Source organism: Neurospora crassa, linkage group I, assembly GCF_000182925.2.
Source record: "Neurospora crassa OR74A linkage group I, whole genome shotgun sequence".
NCBI lineage: Eukaryota > Fungi > Ascomycota > Sordariomycetes > Sordariales > Sordariaceae > Neurospora > Neurospora crassa.
Window position 1 is genome coordinate 8207128 of NC_026501.1, and position 22487 is coordinate 8229614.

The following is a 22487-nucleotide window of genomic DNA, read 5'->3' on the forward strand; positions in this document are numbered from 1 at the left end:
CGCAATCCTTAGTTCATTGTGCTTTCTTGGCTTCGGTGGCTCCATGTTTACCTAGGCAGACTGATACACGAGACACACGAAATATAAGACACGAGGCAGCCCTAGAGGTCCTCAGGCACCTGAGAAAATGGCTAAAATGATAGGATTATTCCCAAGTGATTATCTGACTCCGGACTTCAACAGCATTCCTTCCGGTTTCGGCAAGCAGTCACCAGAGCACTTATCCTGTCTCTTCTGACTCTTACTGAAGACCCTTAGCGCATTGATGACCACCTTTTACACATTGAGTTCGGCATTCTTCCAAGGAAAGGAAAGAAAAACTTGTCTAACACGTCAAGACGAGCATCCTCAAATGAATAGATAAATAAATTGAAAATTTTTGTTTCATCATCTTTTTTTGTTGATTCTTTTACCAGCCGCTACATGCAGATCTCAGACCCTACCCCACGGTTTCCCTTCTTCCCGTCTCCCCTTCTGGCTACTTTTGAAAACCCTGACTTAGCTAGCCCCATCATTACATCCGTTCATCGATATTCCATATCCCTAATTCCATTCCACTTTAGTTCGTCAGACTTTCGGTCAGGGTTCTGATCTACAGAAAGAAGAGGTTATGACGCTGACCGATCTGCTAGTGCAAGTTAGAGTCGTGTGATCTTCGATTCGCGACATCATAGTCCCCGGAAAGAAGACTGAGCATAGTGTAACAGAGCGGCAAGTTACAAGGAATACTACGTGTATGGAAACGGCGTTGTCGTCAAATTTAACTTTATTTCTTCGATCTTTCTGTTCGGTACGCTAAATACCGAACAAACTAGTCTACCTCGATGTCCCCAGTCGGCCCGGCAATTGTTGTTGGGTTATAGCTCTGCGATATACTGTATTAGACATGTACATACACCCAAACGAAACTAGCAGACCTTGAAATCTACCTTTGTCGGACCGACCTGAAACTGGATCAAACGAGTTTATCGATATACCAAGTATTTGTTGCTGACTGATGTCTGCGGTCTTGCTGATCTGTCTTGGCCCTGTTTTACCATTTAGCTAATACAGAGAGTTAGACTCGCTCCTACAGCTTGTTGCTTTATTCACGGCATTGGTACACTAGCAGTAGGCCCGAAAGCTTTTCAGGCCTACAAGGTCCCTATAAGCAAAAATTTCAAAATTCTTGTCGCCCACTCTACCGCAGAATTGAAGATATTCTGTTGTAGATGCCGATCTGTTCTAATACGTAGGAAAATTCAGAGAGTGCATTAGTTCTTGTTTCATATTCTGTTTCATCGGCATCAAAGACTTGCTTGATTCCATCCTCTTTACACATACATACTTGCTTCGCTTACCTTACCCAGCCTAGGTAGGGAGGGTGAGGATAATGTTTCTTTGAATCAGTCCGGCAGGGTTATCAGTTGAGTAGGTAATCTTACAACTAGGTACTTCAGATCATCAAAACATGAAAGTCAATCAAGAAGAATGACATGTGACTGGTATTGCCCCATGGCGAGCTCTACCGCGCACTGCTTTCCCTTTCCTTTTCTGTCTTTATTGTTTGAAGGAGCTTTTGAAAAAAGCAACCTCAACCGACCTGTTCGAACCTCTCGGCGACTTCAACAAGCCCATTCAACGAGCGAGACAGAAACATGAGAGACAAAATAACAGTCCTAAAGGATAGCTAATGCATACCACCCACCATAAAAAGAAACACAGCTCTCACCACTTGACAGTAGTAACAAATCAGATCACCAGACCTGTCCCAAGTGAGTGGTTCCCAGACTCTCAGGACTTCCCAGATCCAGAGGGTGCAGAGACAGAAGCCAGCTAAAACACACCGCCTTTCGAGAGAGATCATCTGTCGTTATCTTTGGAGGCTTATTTGAGCTTCACATAAGACTCTTGACTCTTGGTCATCGAATAATTTGGTGGTAAATGGGATGCTGGGATGCTGGGATATGTGTGTTTGTGAGCACGGAAAGTATTACAATGATGGTGACCCTGACATGGATGTAGATTGCTTTGTCGTCATCATTGATAATCGTTCTCTTGTTCATGCCCATGTCATCCCGCCGCCCGCTGGTGAGTGGTGACTGGCCGCCGTTGCCGCCGCCGCCGCCGCCGGGCACCGGTTGGGGCCCGTTTCGTTTCACCTCGTTGTTTTAGTCGCTTCCGTAGATCGTGCGACCGAAGCGGTGCACCCTGGCCAGTGCCCCGGAAATACCAACTCGGCAGAGCCCACCAAGCCCACCTTAGCTTCACTTTGCTCAAACGGCTTCCGGTTGCAGACTTCCAGACAAGCTGACCTGGGTGACTGACCTTGTCACATTGTAAGATCGTCAACCAGGTCTAGGGAGCCCAGTAGGGCCCCGGTTCACCTGAACGGACGACGCAACGAGAACCGATGACCAGGCAAGAAGTCGACCGTTCGTTTGCTCGTCGTCCGTTACCAGCCCCTCTTCGAAAAGGGGCGGGGCAAAAAAGCAAGGGAAAAAGAAAAAGCTACATAGACAAGAGGAGAAAAGAAGCAGGACAAGGATTCGGATCCTCGTCACTTCATTCGGTACCATTCTTTCCTGTCCCTATCTCTTCGTAGGCGCGCACTTGCGTGGGAGATAGACGCCGCACACGACCAGGGAGCTAGGCTCACCAAAGGACAGGCAGGTAGGGATCTTGGAGTCGGCTTGTTCTCTTTTGAGTCTAGAGTCGAGAACAAGCTAAAAAGCTTCATGGTTCATGGGTATGCAACGCGGGGTTGTTCAAGTGATGTTTGTTTGTTCATGTTGACTTGACTTCTAATACAAGGAAGCCATCCAAGCGAGGCTCACGTGCTTGCAGGATAATTGTCAGAACTCCGCGGGCTTGACTTACCAACCTGGCGACGTTCGAGTACGCGGTCTCCCTGGCTTCAGTTACCATACACGATACACAGCAGTGATAGCCTCGTGAATGGAGCCATGAGTAGGAGCGTCATCTCGTATGCAGGTCCGGAATCATCGAAGCAAGGTAATGCTTGAAAAGTATCGGAGTTTTTCCTTGGTTTCGCGGAAACTTGATCTTTACTTATTCTCCAAAATGCCGGGTTACTGTTATGAGAACGACGGCACAGCGAACCATGATTTTGTTGTATACCGGAGTACGATGGGAGCCGGTACAAGAATCGGAGAATGACGCTCGGTACATGTCTCCCCCACCCCCGGTTCTTCCGTCCCGTACGAAGAGAGGGGGTCTCCGGAAATCTGCGAACTCGTCCAAGGGAAGAGCAGCAGATCGACGGTGTCCGAGAAGACAACCCCACGTACCCCATCTGGAGCCGCAAAATAAAAGTCGATACGGAGATGGCACTGGCTTTCTGATATCTCCACATCTCCAGAATATCCTCCTTTTTGTGCTCATCCTCTTTCCGGAATTTTTGCTGAACAAATGCAAAGCAGATGCGAGATTTTGGGAGATTTTCCCATCTCACATGCTGCGTAGCAGTACATGATACAGCCAAGACAAGCAGATGAAGGTTTGCCTATCTGGTACTATATGTCTCCAGGAGTGGGTGTGTCTCCCGCAGTAGTCACCGTCCGGATTCCGTTTTGATCCCAGACCGTCTCCGCTCACCGCTTGAATCCACAAGCCGATCCGGACCGACCCACCCATCAAAACAAACCTCCCGTCCCCCTCATGACCCCAAGGTTTGCGCGACAGATGTCGGGACTGACAATGAAAGTACGATCGTACGAATAGTAGAGCCTTGGAAATGCGCCATGAAACAGTTCCACATACCTTCCAAGCGCCTCGACAGAGGATCGTTAACGTAAACCGGACCCGAGCCGCGCCGGGGAGGAACCAATTCCGTACTGTTAACGGCTCGTCAAAATCTTATCACGGCATGACATCTTGTTCCGTTTCTCTTCCTCTTCTCCTCAACCCCGAACACGCTCCGAAAATGGCTCTTCCATGTCGTCTCACCACTCACCTGACAATGAGCCCACCGAGAGCTCGAAGATGCCCCACATCTGCAACGGTCCCGGCAACACAGCAGTTTTTACACCACTTTTTAGTTGCAGTAGTGGTCCTACGCCCATGCTCTGCTCGCTGCATCCTCTTGCCTGCATGTTGCACACAGTTGGTCTTGGACGCTGCCGCTAGCCGATAGTTCAAACGCGAGCACCAACAGCAAAAATAACAAGAATAAAAAAAAAGACCACCCCTCTCTTGCTCCGCTGATGAGAATTTTGGTTCGAGAAATCCTGGCTCTGCGTAGAAATTCCGTACCTAGGGCTTGCCGTCAGTGGCCGTTCACGCAAGCGCAACGCACCAAACGCCAGATTAGATCAGACGAGATGCAGCTCTGGCTAGCGGGCCAGTATCAAAATAGATTGATCCAGAGTTCCGGGATTCGATCAAGGTGAAGGTGCTGCACGCCTGAACCACACACAATCACGAACATCGCGTCCTTTATCTCAGAGCCCAGCAGCTCGGCGGTAAAGATACTCGTAACTGACTGTTCAGAATGCCGGTTCAGAACCATCTCGAGGATTTCCTGGGATAAGCCAGTGATTGTATCCTTGGGTTTGACTGCAGAAGGCTTGCGCAAGCATTGGCGGCGGATATCCATCAGTAAGACTCGGTAAGCATGTGGGGTTTCGTTAAAACAACTCCTATGAACCGATATCCAAACGGTTCCCGCAAACCGTTTGGGGAAACATCTCGCCGAAAGAATTATAATATTCTCGGTCCCCAGCTGAACCCTGTTGTTTGACGGGATCGCTGACTGAGCGTGGAGCTGGGGGGAAAAGATATGTTTCAGATTCATAAGATGCAGGAAAAATAGGGCCTGTAAGTCATCGTGTGCGTGATTGCCACAGAAACACAACGACGCAACCCCAAGGAGTAGAAAAGAGAGCGGGGTGGTGAAGTAATGGCACCCTGCACATCGTCGAGATGGCTGCCACCTGATCGCGAACAATAGGATCCCGGAGCCCTTGGAGGCCGACCTCGGTAGGGTGGCCTGGACGTTTAGAGTAATAGGCGAGACAGCCGCCCGAGAAGCTGAGAGACTGATGCACATTAACAACAAGCATCCAGCAGTCGAAACGTCACTAGGGTCGTCAAGAGCGTGCGGATATACTGGATAACGACGGACATAAACTCGCAAGAGGAGGTCTGCGCCGTTGGGTGGGATATTTGCTGTTCTGGGTCTGATACGGCCGCCACCATCCAGATCGATATCCAGGTCGAAATAAATTAAAAAAAAAAGGTCGCATGTAGGACCCTAGTGTTGCGCGATGTTGAGCCTCTAGCCACTGACCAGGAGACTGCACGGCGGGGCTCTTTCGATAGCTAAAAAGAAAGAAATAAAGCGTCTTTCTCATAGCTTGAAAACTAGATGGTGTTCTTTTAGGGTTTCTCGCGGCGAATTCCGAATGGTAGAGGCTGATAGTAGCGGGACCACTGATCTTCCACATTCACCAATACTAACAGCTCCAGAACAAACTTTTCACCACCAGGCGCAGCTGGAGACGCTTCTAGGTAGCGCTACTCGGGTAGGACGAAGCGTAATCCAGAACTTCGGAACAAAGGCGGACAGAGATGGCTGACAAAGACGCGTAGCCCAATCGTGAGAGGGCCGGTACCACCGCCTTACAATATCGATTGGCTTGTGTTGATCCTCCCATGATTCTTCAGTCCTCGCTTGCTGAGAGGCAGAGGACCTGAATGTCCACCATCCGGAAACCTTGCCGTCCGTGGTCGAAATACGGCTTGTGCTGAAACTCAACCATTCGTGGCAAGACCAGCAAACGGCCGTATCAAGACGGTTGATCAAGTCAGTGTTGATGGGACTTTGGAAAGCGCCCGATGCCCATCATGTGGACAGGTAACAGCGGGGTAACCGATAATAGGCAACCCAAGCGATGATAGTTGCAACCGGGCATGAATTTGCGCTGGTAAAAAGTGTGGAAAAGAGGGGCTTCTCTCTGTCTTTTGAAAACGGGCGGGGAAAGAAAGGTCATTGCAACATGACTGATCATAGTAGCTAGAGTATCTGGCAGCTTGTTAGTCCTCGAATATTTGACAGACATTTCAAAGGTTATGTAAAGGTGAGGTGAATTGTCGCCGGCTCGATTGGATGCCATTCTGAAAACTGGAGCAAAGTCGCACGCTTCCAATTCTGTCGCTATCTGCAAGCACTCAGGCTGCATAACAGACGGCAGGATTTGGTGGGGCTCACCTTTGCTGTCTACTACTGTCGTACGTCTGTAGGGTTCAGACAGTGACAGCACCGGCACCAGTCACGGACACCAGTGACCCCAGAGTTGTTGCCCAGACACAGCAACGCGCAGAAAAGCCATCCAAAAGGTCGCCTCCCTCGGACGGTGATCGTTCGCGGCGCGGCATGCGGAGAGCTAGCAGATGCGAGCCCGGAGAGGGACGCGTTTCAATGGATCCTAATGGTTCCTGTGGCCTACATATCTCGCGTGTCGGGACGGCAACAAAGGTGCCAATTCGGTGCCAGTTCCCAGCAATCGCGTCGCCGGTTGGTCGGGTTGGGTACAGATACCAGCACGGCCAGGCTTTGATGCGGGCCTCTTTGTATGCGGCCAGAGGCACAATCCATCTGGGCAAGTCGGCAGGCAGTCGAGCGGCGCCGATGAGTGGTCGACAGAAGCGGCGCTGATGCGGGAGCTCCGTTGGAGTTTTGCAGATGGTCCGGCTAGTGGGTCAAGGTGCTGTAGCATGCTGTAGGTCCCAGCCACCGCATTTTCAGATTTCTCGATGCTCAATCACTCGCTGCTGGGAATTGCTCGCGGGCAAACTGATCCCCGAAAGATGGACCGCACGTCTCCACGGATTGGGGTTGGACGAAGTCGGCATTCTGGGCCCCTGAGACGATCTAGGAACAAATCGGCAGGAAAACAGGGTGGAAGTGTGGAATATTGGACGAATGGAAAATCACCATCAAGTCGAATGTTTTGATGCAATAGCGGGGTGATGTTGACATGTGTAAGTGGCCATTGTCGCGGTCGTATCGTTGGTGTTGTTGTTGTTGTCGCCGTTTGTTCATGTTGCTGTTGTTGTGATAGGGAAATTGCAGCGGACGAGGAGGAAACGTGAAGGAGTTTCGCTGCCTGCCGCGCCCAGCAGTGGAAATGAAACTGAAGGGAAGCAGGAGTACGTACTGAGTCATGTGACTTATATAACGGAAAACTGCTCTTGGTCCGGCATTTCGACTGACACCTCACCCGACTGGCGCTGGACAAATGCGGAGCTTGGGGATACTAATTCAACGTACCGCCAACTGTAAATAGTAGAGGCATCAACGACGACCCTTGCAAGCGCACTTGGTCAGTTCAACCGAGGAATGACAATCGTCTCAAGAATGGTGATGAAAACTCAACACTATCCGAGTCTCTTGATATGTCCGAAAGCCAGCAGTTGACAAACCGACATCGCCCAGTCCCGATTAATCCACTCCGTGAATCGAATAAGTATTTCGACGCCGGATGCTGCTGCACTGTAGGCACTGATGATTGTCGCGGTGTTGTTGCTGCTCGCACTACGGCCTTGCGTCCTCCGATAGACCACCAAGCCCAACAAGCACGCAAACAACAGTATGATCTCTTTTCATCTGAATATGAGGCGATATTCCTTGCCAGGACACATTGACAACTTCACGGCATTCGAAAAAGTTTACTTCCCAGCCTGGACGATACCTATGCGGCCTTGAGCAGTATCCTTCTGATACCATCTCCCAACCTAAAACCAGCCTTCTCATTCCCCACGTTTCAGCAAAATCATACCACTGGTCGAATGGGCAAGTGAGGTGATCACGACCCTCCCGCAGGAGCTCGTGCATCTGTCTCCGTTCTGAAGGTCTCAGTACCCGGATTCGCTGGCCTATCAGTGTCGTCCCCCTGGGCTCTGTTAATGGGGATTCGCAGACTCGACCGACGAACGCAACAAGCACTGCCGTGATACTGCGACAGTAGCGGATGCCATGCCCACCACCGTTGCTGCTGCCGGTCCTGGTGCTGCCGGGCATGACAGCGATAACTTTGGATGACGAGAACCCGTTCGCATCAAAACGGACCCGGGCCTTTTCGCACCAGGTGGATGGCCGGGCTGTTAAGTTGGTTGCTACGCCGTATTTCTTGCATATATGCCAGGGGCAGAACTTGGAATCGTCTTGAAGCAAGGAGCATCGTGGCACATGTTTGCACAGACGACTGGTCGAATGCCCACATGCGTTTATTGATAGAGGCGTTTTGCCGGGTTTACCACAGAGTCTGGACATGTTGATATAACACCGCGATTGCAGCTCCTTCTCAACAACTAGTCTAGGGGTTCAAGACCTTGTCATGACCAACCCAAGGAGGGAGTCAAAGAAACAAACATCTTCCTTTCTGCCTGGCCCGGTCTGGATAGGCGTTCGGCCTTGGACAGCTCAGTTTCGATGAGCAAAAGGAAAAGCGACTTTCTCAGCTCCGCTAGGTACATATCATACCTCGTACCAAGCTAGGCACTTCCCTTGCAGTCTCCAGACTCCCTCGGTTCCCATGCTCGCCACCCCACGCGTTTTTTTACCTTGAGTTGGAGAAGACATCACAAAGTGGCTTGGAGGCTGAGATGCACAACTGAGAAGTGGCTGCTTTGGGCGGTGCGGTCATTCGAGTGACGATGAGGACTTCAGCTGAAAAGCACTCTTGACAGCCTTCTGACAGGTCTCTGCCGGCCGGCACTTGGGCCCTTTCGAATATTCCCAGCCCTAGAATTTGGTGCTGTTGTTGATGGTGTATAGCAAAAGTTGGGGGTGGCATGGGGACTGGCAGGTCACTGGTCTTTGAGCCGCGTTTTGGGTATCGATGCCCACCCGGCCATTTCTGCCCAACCCACTCTCGAGGGAGCCTTCTCATCCACTTGTGTTCCCTGTTTTGATGGGGCCGTTCTCCGTCCGGGAAGCACCCGTATCACTCGTTTTTGCAGTGGCTGACTTCCTCACAGACGAGCCATCTCGGTTTCTTGCCGATTCTACACCCCCTGACCGTCTCCCGATCCTTCTCGTTCCAGCCGTTGGGCTAGTTGAGCGGCTCAGAGTCGTCCCAAGACCTGTCGATGACGAGCCTGATTCGATTTTCTGAGTGATGGGTGATACAGTTACCCTTCTGCCCTCACGCTCCCAAGCCCTGTACGCTATGCCCAAATCCGACCCCCCTAGCGAGGCAGGCTTTACGGTTTGGGGGATGGACTGTCCCGATTGGGAATAGCTTTCAGCGAGGAGCTCCATATCCGCCTCTTAATCCAGATCGCGCAAAAGTTCCTAGCTCCCGTATCAGAACCTCTCCACCACATCCGCACAGCATCCGCACAGCATCCGTTCAGTTCAGTTCTTTGCTCAAGAGGGCTTGGCAAAACGGAGGGTAACGGAAAGATACCTCAGACACCCGGCTCGATCCTGCTGCGGGCTTTGGGTGGAGGTGCGGCCAAGTCCCTTGCTGCTTGAGCGTGAGTGTTCTGGATGTCTTGCTCGTCCAACGTCTCCAGGCTACGTCGTGTTCTACAAAGTACTTTCAAAGACCCCGGTCCCGTCAACCGGCCCCTCTTCCCTGTTGTCGCACCCCCTCATCGCTGCTCGGCGAAGATGTCCTCTTTTTAGTTTACCCCCATGGAGCAACAGAGAAGCAAACCAGCGCCATCCTCCGCAGTCCCAAGATCCATCCACAATTCCACCACACATCCACCCTGATGTACCACGAGACTTTTGCGATCCAAGACCCTGCCATGTTCATTCAATTGGGCAGATCCGTCACGTCGCAGCGGCCGGCCTGACCATGGCTGACCACACTGACCACAGTCTTAACATCAAACATAGAATAAGTAAAGGGCACCACCCCCTCTGCCCACCGTCTCAATCCCAAAGTCATTGATTGACTCTGTAAAGATCGTTATTTGCCCAAAGCAGCATTGCGCCTGCCTTGACCCTGACTTTTTGTCTATTTACTTTCACTTCTTTCGTTTTTGTTTTATCGCTTCTCGTGGTGGTCTGTGACTCCCGAAGAACGCGCCACTCTCGTCTTTACCCTAACGACCACAACAACCACATCCCGTCAACAACAAACAATCAACCTCAACAACAACAACAACCGACCAGCCTGATAACCCCTCTTTCCACGGACGGCAGCGCAGTGCAACTTACACAGGGAACAGAAAGTGTGAGTGAAGTGCCATTCCAATTCCTCACGTTCCTTTTTGCACACCCCCTCATTTTCTTCATTTGCAAATTTGCGACGGTACCCTCGCCCTTTCCTCCCGTGTGTCTTTTTGGCTCTTCACACTTTCCCTCTTTCGCTACTCCCTGGCGGTGCTACCCTGAGGCCTGGATACTGTAGTGGTGTATCCCGACTCCGGCTTCCACTTTGCCTTCCCACCCCGGCTTTCTCTTCCCCACTACCAAGCCTATCTAGTGTACCTAAGGGTAGACTTCCTATCGACTACCTACCTTGCGCATCTCACCTTCCATCTTATCCTTCAACATCATATCATCCCCTCGTCTGCTCCCCTCCCTTCGTTCTTCATTGCTCTTTATCTCTTCATCTTGCCCCTTCAACCATACACGGCAATATACCAACTGCCTCTGAAGCCAACCACAACCCACCCCCACGCACAGACAGCCCTTCAGGTGTTTGACAGAGACGGATCCGAACCTGGGTCTTCCCGTACACCTTGCCCTGCTTCCCGGCTTCCCACTGCAGACCTTGGCCACCCAGACACACAAAGCGGGCGCTTTCCATGCTTCTGCCCTCACCGCTTCGCCGTCCCAGCCACAGGCACTGACTCGGCCATATATCAGAAAGTTCGCACACAAAAACAATAGCGTAGGAGGAGTAAAGATTCGCTGCGTGTTTTGCAAAGGAAAGAACCACCTCGTTCATCCCTACCACGAGCACATTCAAATAGCCCACCATGGGCTCAGCAACCTTCCAGCAGCCCTCCTACTACAGGACACCGCCGTTGAACGTCGATACTTCCTGCCATGGTCAGAAATTCTTCGACGATGATGAGATCCTAGACGATGACATCCTCAACCAGAGCACCCTCAACTCGGCTTTGGAGATGTCGCCGCCCTTGACCGACAGCAGAAGGGATTCGTTTGCTGTCTCGGCAACTGCCTTGTTCTCGCCCAAGTCGGATGATTCCTGGCCTCCTGTCGAGATGCAGAGCGTCCCGTCCAACAACCCCTTCTTCGGTCAGCACAACAACAACCCCTTCATGCAGATGGACCAGAACCAGCAATCAACGTACCAGAACCACTGGGGCATGATGAGCTCGGGCGCCGCTACCCCTCTTCAGAGCTTCGATGGACTGCCGCAGGCCGAGTACGAGTCATCGACTGTTCCTCTGTTCAGACCCGCTACCGTCCAGGCTCAGACGCCCTTCAGCAATCCCAACAACCAAGCCGTCATGTTCCAGCAGCTTGGCCATCATGGCATCCCGGCCGTTCCCGCGTCGCCTCCCAAAGAGCATTGGATTAACCAAGAGCTCAAGAACCAGGCGATGGCCAAGCGCAACAGGCCGACTACCCCGCTGATCCGCTCTCACAACGAGCTGCGCCGGGGTGATGGCATCCGCAAGAAGAATGCGCGCTTCGACATCCCTGCTGAACGCAACCTCAGCAACATCGATCAGCTGATTGCCCAGTCCACCGACGAGCAAGAGATCAAGGAGCTCAAGCAGCAAAAGCGTCTGTTGCGCAACAGGCAGGCCGCGTATGTTTCCCCTTTTCACCAAGTACTTGCGGATTGGACCATCCCATACTGACCCACCGAACAGTCTTGACTCGAGGCAACGCAAGAAGCAGCACACGGAGCGTCTCGAGGATGAGAAGAAGCACTTCACTGAGGTCATTACCAACATGGAGGAGCAGATGAATGCCCTGCAAAGAGACATGGACCAGCTTCTCCGCGAGAAGCAGAGCTACGAGGCGTACATCAGCGAGCTCAAGAACGAGAAAGAGGAGATCATCCGCGAGCACACCATCGAGACGGGCGAGTTGCGCAAGAAGGTCAACGTTCTGACCAACCACGTGCAAGCCCTCGAAAGCGCCGCAATGTCGACACCGCCGGCCGGCCCGAACGTGTCCGGCTTCCCCGGTGCCTATAGTGAGATGGAAGGCATGGCCATGGATGGCTCTTGGGATAACATGCCCATGTTTGGCGAGTTCACCATGGAGCAGCAGCCATCCGAGGTCAAGCAAGAAATGCAGATCGCTCCCACCAAGAAGTCCGAGATTTCCCTTTCTGCCGAGAACGAAAAGTCTCCTTCGCAGGGCGGACTCCTTTTCATGCTGTTCCTTGTCGGCGCTTTCGTTCTTTCCAACCGATCGCCGCCTAGCATTCCGCGGGTGTCTGAGGACATCCGTGTGGCATCCGCTACCCTCCTCGACAATGTTCTTAAGGACGCTGGCTTGCCTCAGGCCGCTTCCGGTCTCGAGGCCATGGCTCCTCAGCCATCAGGTTCCAGCTGGGCCCAAAGCACCGGGTCATCGTTGCCAGTCGCCGCCTCTGGCATGAATGGTGTGGCGCCTTCGATGCTCGGTGAGATGGCTGACGCCTTGACCCAGCCGACGGAGCAACAGACCAACGAGCAGCTTTTCGGGTTGACGGCTGCGCAATACAACGGCATCAGCTCGCAAGATTTCCTGCAAAATGCTCCCGCCGAAAGGTCCACGAGCAAGGGCAGACGCAATCTTGCCGAAGCGCTTGCCAGCATGCGTGCTGCCGCCAACAAGGACTCTGCCGCCGAGGTCTACACTCGGTCACTCCTATGGGACAAGATCCCCCGTGACGTTGTGCGTGACTTTGCGAAGATGGTTGCTGAAAGCCAACAAGTTGCTGCGGCCAATGATGCAGATGCATAAAGTGGTGCGGATTTATGATGATGAGATATAAAATGAGACGAGACGAGACGAAAAAAAAAAATAACTTTGACGACACTTTGACGAGTACCAATTACACGGCATTCGGAACGACAGCACGACAGTCATGACGCACCCGATTAAGATTGCGTTCCTTGGGTTTTCCTATTTTCACCGGTCTATATGGGTTTTTCCGGCTTCCCATCCTTTCGGCTTTTCACTTTTGATACACTTTCTCCGCTCTCGCGACACACTCAGACCTTTGCTGCTCACGCACCCAAAGCTGTTTTGACTTCTCGCGATCCCGCACTGGTCCCGGGACGCTCAAACTCTTTTCTTATTTTGTGTTCATCATTCCTATTCTACTTTACTCTTTGGATCATTGTCGATTTTAGCAGGCGAGCATTGCTTTTTTTCTTGCTTTTTTTGGCTTCTGGCTTTGATGTTTGGCGATTTTTCACCCTTTTCTCACGATTAATGTGTTGTTTTGGATATTGGCGCAAGCGATCTTCTGGTGTCTACTGCGTAACCCTTGCCGAAAGGCTGGCTTGGCGGGACATGGCGGGACATGGCGAAAAAGGGGCGATCCCCGGGCTTGATTTCTTTTGGACACACTTGAATTGGAGGGGGGCGATGGAATACTCGCTTTCTAATGTTCTTACACTTGTACAAAGAGTTTTTCTACGTGGGGCGAGACTTTTGGCGGATTTGGGCCCGGTCTCTCGGACATACATCTCTTTTCTTCTCACGAAAAATTTCAGGGGGTTCTCATGGCGGTTTCGGGATATCACAGCAACACATATACGGGTCATCGACTTGTCGGGAAACCAGACGAGGATGGTTTACCGGTTGCAAATTGCATGTCTAACGACACAATCTCTTTTCCTTTGTATCATTCTACGATCTACGACACTCTTTATGAACGAAACTTTGGTCTTCTGTCCATCATGAACTCTGGCAGAGCCTTGGATGAATGAAGAGGGATGAAGGGACATGAAGAAGATTCTCGGATTGAATGCGGATTGCTCATGAAACTGCGACCGTCATGTCGACGAGGGCCACTTACGGCGGCGGCACAAAAACCGCTTCACGGGTTACAACATGCAAACTTGAAGACACAACATACATTGACGCGGAGGCTCACTAGCTGTGGGTTTTCAAAGAGGCCTTTCGGCCACTGCCAGAGGGAGGAAGAAAAGCAACAAAAGATCCATACCCGACATTCATTGGAACGAACAAACACCTGTTTCCTACACTCAATCCTGTAGCTAGTTAGCGAAGTTCACATAGCGAAACAATCAATGCGTCTGAAGCCCAAATCCTTTGCTCTCAATGAATCTCAAGTGCCTTTCGCTATACGAACAGACCCAATCCGCCCATTGTATTTCCCCCCCTTACGCAACTTTTTCTTTTTGCGGCACAAGGTGCTACGTCAGTCGTCATGGGTTGATAGAAGACTGGTGCAGGAGACACGAGACAGGCCAGGCGTTCTGAAGCGTCGGTCGGTCGGCTATCTCTTTGACATCCGTGACTGTTGTATTAGAAAGAACAAAAAAGGCACCAAACACCAGAACAGGCTTTCATCATTGCCCGAACCTCCAAAACATAACAGATGCCTACTCGGTATCTACTTTACCCCAAGTCGAAATCTCCTTAGCCGAAAGAATGAGAGGTTTGACCCGGGTCCGTGTTTATGTCTAGTTAGTTGATCGGCTGCTCGGTTTGTTGTTGAGAGGGTGTGTGAATGGTGTCACGTCATGCCACTACCATACCCCCATTCAAATGTACCAGTGGTTATAGTCCTCGATATTATACACAATACTACACATTCTTTGATCACACATCACATGTTGACTCTGAAAACCTAAAACTTGTTTGTTCACAGGCATTTTTCTTCCGCTCTATCATCTCTTTTACTCCCTTACCTAGAGAACAAGACAACACAGCCAAGACGGCAGACACTGGTTCGTTGGTAGTCTTGATGTTCTTATCGTGAGTAAAGTACCTTCTTCTCTCCCAAACCTAACCAATAATGTCTGACGCCATCCCACCATCTCATTCCATCTCACCCATTCACGATCCTCTTTGCCAGCAACAACCGACTCCAATTCATCCATTTAGATGTCAACCCCACGCTCCCATGCCATGCAATTAATTAAGTCGCACTCCCTAGTGCCGTCATTCTTCAGGAAGGAGAAGTGTTCCCACGCATTTGCGCAGGTTGGACACTCACACTTGCACCCACACCTCACACGATGCAGGCAAATGCGGAGCGGATGCCAGAAAGCAGCATGCAACGCCAATGCAAGGATCCATACTTCAACGTTTGGTTCAACAACCAGTTACATACGACGATGGAAGAAACGAAGGAAACAAAACCACTGTTGCACCCAAACTTGCCATCCGAGCTACCGCCGTTGTTGTATGCTGGACTTCTTTCTTCCGTAATCTTTTTTACCGGGCTACCTAACTACGTACATATCATCAACTTTTCTTGCTGCAAAAGCTACTGCAATGCGAGCGGAAAATCCGGGGTTGATCCGCTCGGTTATTGAAACGAAGAAGTTTCCCAACGGCGATTTGATAGGGTGATTAAAGGGGTCTTGACTAGGTCGTGTGCAGCCTTGTGTTCGTCGTGCCTTTTTGTGCCATTATGCTATAAAGCAGCGCACGCAAGGAACGCAAGGAACGCGCAAGGGGCAATGCATCACTCATTGGCAAGTGTATGTGTACGGTACATTTTTCTTGGGTATCGAAGACAGGAGGGGATTGGATAGGTCGGGGGTCTGCCAATTCACACCGACCCAAAGATAAGGTGGAAGAGATCGCGATCGCGAGTTGTAACTGCCCGAATCACAATGGTTCTGTGTCTGCCTTGGGTTCTGACAATAAGCCAGGGATTGATGGGCCTGTGTTCCTCTATAAGAGGGCTAAGGACTACGTGAGGGGTGGCGTGACCATCCCGTCTTTGGGAGACTGGAGTCATTCGTTGGAGGTGCCTCAGTCTCGTGGGTTGATTCGTTCCTTCCTCCCGGTTCGTTTTGTAAGACAGGGCCACAAAGGGACGGAACAGACGAAGGAACTGAGCCACTCGCACACACAGGTGCACATAGATAGCCATGAATGAGGCAGGAAGAAAGGAAGGAAGGAAGGCAGGAAGAGGGTAGAAAGTACCTCTACTGATCGAAACCACCAGGCGAGTGAGGCGATTGGGCAGCAATGGGACTTGATTGGTTGGGAATGTCTCCCGTTCTTCCCAAACCTCATCATGTTTGTTATTATAGGCATTGTCCCATTGTCTCGTTGTCACGGCGCGGGCCTCGGTTTTCGGTCGTCAACACGGTCAGGTCAGGTATATCCAACCCCCCCTTTGACTTTGCCGTTTGTCTCGTTAGATGAGGTCGGCGACGCGGTCCCCATGTTTCATTCATCAGCAACTAGATTCCTGGACGTCTTCCACCATCTTGGTAAGCGAATTGCAGTGATCATCCCAGCTCGAGGAACCAACATGGGACCTCCGATCCGACACCATCTCGCGCTGAAGCCCAAAGCTGGAGGAGTGCTGGTCAAACTCAACCGAGGCAAGGAAGCAAGGAAGATTCATGGAAGGAATGGGGGAACAAGTTGTCTGAGACAATGCTGCAAACGCTGCATGTCTAATGACTACGATGATCTACCAAAGATTGTAGACGTTGTGTTCCCTCAATCTCAAACATACGTGCTGTTGTGTTACAGTGTGCCAGGTCTGCGGGTTTCCGTCACGGTATACCTATCTACCTGGCCTAACTCTGGAGAAGGCAAAAAAGGCCCGGAAAAATAAAGGAACATCGGACACAGGGAAGCTCCGGTGTCAGTAATCGACCATCGGTTAAGCACACAGACACGCGCGCGGGAGAGCTTGAAGGGGAAGCATTGTCTCCCAATATTTGCCCGTTTAATATCGAGCTTCTTTCCAATCACACGGAGTGACAACTGACCAAAAAGTATCACTCGGTGTCGTCGAACCGTTTGTTCAGCCTCTGAAGCCCGTATTCCTTTGCAAGCAATGCCCTCTCGCTGAAGGCACGCAAGGAACGATACAAGCCATCCACCATCACAGGTTCTACATCATTCCGGTTTCCAGGGCCTTATTGTTTTGACGGCACGCACGCCTTGTGTACGAAGCATTGTCTAACGTCATGTCATACAGGGACCGTCCAGTATTGTGGCCCTTGGTCCATGGGGAGGTTGTTGTCGTACATCTATCTGCCTCGTATCCGGCTGAGTATACCTGCTCAATAGGGGCCTCAGGGTAGGTGTCCATCACACACCCACCATTGTGCCTTTGCCCATTACATCGTTCATCCACACGTACAAATATTAACGAACTGTTAGAAATTCGCTCTCACCCCGAGTAAGGGGAGTTGCAAAACCACGGCTACGCCCAACTGGCTGAAGGCAGTCAGTCATTTGCTTACTACTAGCTATAGTGATGGATATAGACTGCCGCCTTTGCCGCCGTACTGCCTCCCGCAGCTGCAAGATTAGCTCAGGCTCTACTTGCTGTGACGGTGAGCCCTAAGATATCATCGTTTACATCTTTAAGTGTTGGGGTACTACGCCTGTCAGAACAAAGGAGAACAGAATACCTTCCCTTCTTCCTCCAGGACGACCAAGCTTAGCGCTTTGCTATCCACAGCAAGGGCACGGCAGTGATCGTACGGTGTGTTTCGGTGTCACCGAAGCACGGAGACATACGACTAGGAGCCGGCGTACTGCATACCGCAGAACCTAGCGGAGCCGCTGAGGCTTCACTCCCGTTATCTATCAAGGTAGATCCTTTTTTGAGTTTGAGAAGCTTGTCTGACAAGAAGAGCAGGTGGTACCGAGCAGGAAATGGATTTTTGCATGAACGCAAACGCCATCGAAGGAAGGAATTGGAAGAAGTGGGACATTCCATCAGATGTTCTCCAATCTTGCTCTCGCAGGGTGTTGCCCTGAGGTAGTGCATGCTGAGAGGCGCCACTGGCGCCCGATGAGCGAGTGAAACCTAAACGTATGGTGGTAAATGGTGATGGCTAGACGATTCTTTCACGGAATACCGGGCTCTTTGCACCTCGAGCTCGGTCTGAAACCATTACCCAGATCGTATTGCCGACGCCTCAAGTACAACAATGGGCCATTTTAAGCGACCGCAGATGAGTGAATGCGTGATCATAACATAGATGAGTGTGTCAAACAGAATGGGCAAGATGACCGTATTTACTACTTGGACGGGAGCGCATTTGAGAGTGTTCGGTCAGAAGATGTCGAGGCGTAAACTCAAAAGTATGTCGTCGTCTCTGAGATTGCGTATTCTGGCGCCCAGGGACCACGGGCGATAATAGACAAAAGGATCAGAAAAAGGGGCAAGTAAACAACATGGGGGGAGGCCTGGGGTGCACACAACGAAGGCTCGGTTGGTCAAAGCTTTTGCCGATCAAGCGACCAACTCGAGCGAAGGTATCCCGACCCAGAGCCCTCTTTCTCTCACTCGCACGCAAAAGCTCCGTTACTTTTCGCCTACTGCACACTGCAATCAATCCCCGCGCAATGACAGAATCGATGCTTCCGCAGACAACATTGTGGATTTATTTGCGGAAATAATCAACCACATATGCTAGCGTAAGAATCCTGCAGCGGCCCCTCAGCCCCACCTGCACGTAGTTTACGTTTTACGGACGAAAAAAATAGACCCCTCCTCCGTTTTCTTGTCTACATCTCCGCGTCTCCTCTACACCTTTCCGTCCGCATTCTCCTCCGTTCACGTTAGTACCCCCCGACCTCCAGCGGAACCCGAACATCCACCTTTATTTGCATCACGGGTCGGGTCCGATGTATGTACCTACATACCGAACCGGAATCGTGTGTGGATATCGATGGATATGTGCGGTGCGGGCGCGGTAACCTCGACCGGCCATGCCCCAACAGAGTCAGCAATAACAGACAAACAAGTAATCATCCACGACCCAGCCGTTTTGTCGTCCGATCGAAGCCGATCATATGAGTACATAGGTGTCGACACTCTGAACCGGAACCGATTCGATCACTGACCGAACCATATCACCAGTCACCACTGTAAGTACCAAACATGAAACGTCGGGCCGGCACCGGGCATCGCACCGGGCACCTCGGACCACACCACCGCTCTCACCACATGGCGGGGGGAATCGGGAGACCGACCGACGCGACCCAGGATGACGGGTAAGGCAGTCGCATATCGCATCGGAAGTGATCGACCACCGAGCTCTCTCAGCGAACCTCCTCTTCAGCCTCTGTACATACCCTGGGAAAAAAAAGAAAAAAAAAAAAAGCAAACCAGAATCTTACATATGCAAGGCAACATCAAGTCTTGGACGTTCTCTGAATCTTCACTGGCTCTTACCGGTTCAATCAGGACAGCAAAGCAACGGAACCAAAGACAGAAAGAGATTTCCTTGCAGTCGTTAGCGGACCTTGAAAAGTTCACACAAGTTCTTGCAACTTGCATATGCTGCCCGTTGGGTGGTGGGTAATTGGGTGGGTGAGTAGAGTGGGCTGAAAGGTTGAGAGTCGGAATGTGGGATGTTTTAGCGTACGCTAATATGTAGCCGGCTGCGTCGTGCACAGTATGAAGCGCACTCAGCGATCTAAGGGGCTGGCATATGCATGCACTGATGCAAATGCAGCTGCAAAAAAGAAAGAGAAAAAAAAAAAACTAAATCTGAAACGTCGTTTCAGATTTTGTCGCGACCTGAGTGGTTGTTGGGCGAGGAATAATGGAGCGCTGTCAGTGGCAGTGTGGAATGGGTGGATGATGTTTCAGAGTTTCGAGATGCGGATGCTACGTGATGTACAAAATCGCTTTTGAGAAAAAAATGAGGAGGCTGGGGATGGATCATCATCATGGATCATATGGACCATGATGAATGGGGAATCAGATGTTTGAGGAAAGACGAAAATCAGAAAAGAAAGAAAAGATATGAGAAGTGATAGAATTATTGATATGGTTATGGTTTCAACGGTGGTATCCGGAGATAAACAACGACGACGACTAACGGCGGCTCGGGCGGGCAATGGCAATGACAACGGTCAAATGGCAACGACAAGGCTATCAAAAGCCGACCGTACCAAAAACTAGTCTCTGAACAGACCCCATCTGCCTCCGTTCCCCCGCCCCACATAAAATGTGGGTCTCCTCGAACTTTGTGAGAGGAGGTCTGTGTCAATTTTGAGCATTTTGGCCGTTAAGCGCTGTTGTTCCTATACAAACAAAACTCTACTCAAGTATATCACTCGTAGATATCTCTACAATTACAACCGATATTTGAACCTAATTTAATTATTAAGTTTAGTATTAGTCCTACTTTTAATTTTGTAACTTTTTTTTTTTTACTATAATTAATATTTATTATTAGACAAAATCTAGGGCGTTCCTTCGTTAAGTATTATAATTACTATTCTAAAAAATAGGTATTATATTTTACTTATTCTTTATTGTATTAATTTAAAATTTAGTATTAAATATAACTTAATTTAATTCTACCTTCGATGAAGTTTTAAGGTTTATTCGATACTTTAAAACTTATTCTAACCTTACTATTTCGCCTTCTTCCAGATTAATATTGTATAAATATATTACTATTATCGTTGAATATATATACCTAATAGAATATTTTAGACTTTAAATTCGTTTTATATACGTTATTGTCCAATTTCTATTTAATCTAGTCTCTTAATTAATTATAAATTCTAGCCGCTGTAAACCTTGTCCGGAATAAGTTGAATATATCCGTTGTATTATATACTATTTTAGCGATACTATCCTTATAGTAGTAATTAGTTTTAATAAGAGTATTGTACTTTAAATAGTATTAGTAATTTTACTAAACAAAATTATTCTATAGATTATTTTCTTAAATTATTTTAGTTAGGAATAGAGGGACGTTATTATAAAGTACCCCGGCGCTAAGTTTCTACTTATTAATTAGGACCTTTATAAAGTATATTTAGTAATTGCTACTCTAAATATAGAATATTTAATTAATATATTTAAATTTATATAGTATAGGACTATATACGTATTAGACGTTTTATATATATCCTCCTCGGGCCTAAGTAGGCTCTTCACTACCGGTTTCTTAAAATTTTTTGTAATTTGGAATTCGCTACCCGTATAATATTTATAATTATAAATAAACTTTATACAATTTACTAATAGCGTAACTTCTATACTAAATTCTCTAATCTCTTTCAATTCTGTTGGACCCTTCCCTTCTTTATTCCTTAGTTCGGTTATATAACTATATTAATTAGAAAATCCGAAGTTTATATATAATAATATATTAGTTTTTATAAACTTAGGGAATCTTTTAATTCCCTACGTATTATCCGCGCTTTAATTGACCGCCCTAATATTAATATAGTTTTCGATTGTATTCCGCTTAGCGAAAGTTAAACTTTTAAACGACTTGAATTTCTCTTTATCCTTATAATGGGGGTAATAATCTTTAAAATTATTATTTATATTGATAGTAAGGATTTAATTAGTAAAGTAAGGAAGTATTTTATTCGTGCTATAATTAAGTGTAATTTTTATACTAGAATCGAAGTGCCTATAGTAGTTTAGGTTTACTACTCTTATATCCGCCCCCCTAATTAGGAATATTTATATTAGTAATTTATTACCCTTAATTCCTAATACCGTATTATTATATCGATGGTTACGTTGGGGATAGGTATGGATATATTTAATATAGCCCGAATTATACAATACGGTAAGGTTACGTCTAAGGATGTTATAGATTTATAGTAACGTTTTGGTTGTACTGTTTGCGCTAGTGGAGAGGGTATTGCCTATTTCTTTGCACCTTATTAGTATTTCGATTGGTTTGGATATATATTTAAGAAGCCGTCTTTATTGTAAAATTAACTATATAATAACTGTTTATATATATATAATACCGAATTGTTGTTTATATCGGATATAATCTTTAATATAGTTTAATTTTAATTACTTAACTAATTTAAACGCCCTTCGTCTATAATAAACCCTAATTTCGGTATATTTGGAATTATTAAATTGAGGAAATAGACGAAGTATAATATTAAGTAGCGGACTAAATTAATTGTATATTACTTTAATATATATACTATTATAAATATAAAGTATTTTTATAAAGCTATTCTCTATATTCTCTAGGGTTATATCGATTATAATAATTATATTTGTACTATATATTATAATAGGTATAATTATTACTTCGGTCGGGTTGAATAGTTATTTGAAAGGCCGAAGAAGAAGTTTAGCCTACTATCCGATACTTTTAAGGCCGGTATTTTCTTATTATACCTCTAGGACTTCTTCTCGGAGCGTATTATATTAATATACGTATTATACTATATTAATTTCCAAATGCCCTACGCTATTCTTTTACCGCCCGAAATCTCTTAGCAAATTGTACGTACTATAGTTGTAATTAAAATAAACGATTTAATACGTATATTAAACGACTTAATAATACGTATACCCTTCTTACGGGATTAGGAGTATTTTAATATTTATAGGTTTAACCTTTTTATAAAGTATATTAGAGTG

General features: G+C 48.4%; 4 protein-coding genes across 4 annotated transcripts; 2 read left to right on the top strand and 2 right to left on the bottom strand.

The window, feature by feature from the left end:
- Positions 1 to 2570: 2570 nt before the first annotated feature.
- On the bottom strand, positions 2571 to 4860 carry NCU00500 (hypothetical protein; the record flags this gene model as incomplete). Its single annotated transcript, XM_959211.2, has 5 exons — positions 3956 to 4860; positions 3763 to 3836; positions 3291 to 3403; positions 2860 to 2894; positions 2571 to 2677 (listed from the first exon to the last, which is right to left on the bottom strand). Exons 1-5 carry the CDS (start codon positions 4092 to 4094, stop codon positions 2571 to 2573), a joined length of 468 nt encoding a protein of 155 aa, XP_964304.1. The 5' UTR covers positions 4095 to 4860.
- Positions 4861 to 7324: 2464 nt separating this feature from the next.
- On the bottom strand, positions 7325 to 8288 carry NCU16459 (hypothetical protein). Its single transcript, XM_011395124.1, has one exon. It carries the CDS (start codon positions 8273 to 8275, stop codon positions 7538 to 7540), a length of 738 nt encoding a protein of 245 aa, XP_011393426.1. The 5' UTR covers positions 8276 to 8288; the 3' UTR covers positions 7325 to 7537.
- Positions 8289 to 9950: 1662 nt separating this feature from the next.
- ada-1 (all development altered-1) lies at positions 9951 to 12956 on the top strand. The gene is made up of 3 exons (XM_959210.2): positions 9951 to 10268; positions 10829 to 11744; positions 11809 to 12956. The coding sequence occupies exons 2-3, from the start codon at positions 10942 to 10944 to the stop codon at positions 12893 to 12895; spliced, it is 1890 nt and encodes a 629-aa protein (XP_964303.1). The 5' UTR covers positions 9951 to 10268; positions 10829 to 10941; the 3' UTR covers positions 12896 to 12956.
- On the top strand, positions 12533 to 14208 carry NCU16460 (hypothetical protein). Its single transcript, XM_011395125.1, has one exon. The coding sequence runs from the start codon at positions 13076 to 13078 to the stop codon at positions 13841 to 13843; it is 768 nt and encodes a 255-aa protein (XP_011393427.1). The 5' UTR covers positions 12533 to 13075; the 3' UTR covers positions 13844 to 14208.
- The last annotated feature ends 8279 nt before the right edge of the window (positions 14209 to 22487 follow it).

What these genes read in the sequence shown, in the direction of transcription:
- NCU16460 (XM_011395125.1), top strand. Translation starts at nt 13,076, where the DNA reads ATGGGTTTTTCCGGCTTCCCATCCTTTCGGCTTTTCACTTTTGATACA.
- NCU16459 (XM_011395124.1), bottom strand. Translation starts at nt 8,275, where the DNA reads ATGTCCAGACTCTGTGGTAAACCCGGCAAAACGCCTCTATCAATAAAC.
- ada-1 (XM_959210.2), top strand. Translation starts at nt 10,942, where the DNA reads ATGGGCTCAGCAACCTTCCAGCAGCCCTCCTACTACAGGACACCGCCG. An exon ending in TTGCGCAACAGGCAGGCCGC is followed by an intron (nt 11,745 to 11,808) that starts GTATGTTTCCCC and finishes CCCACCGAACAG; the next exon opens with TCTTGACTCGAGGCAACGCA.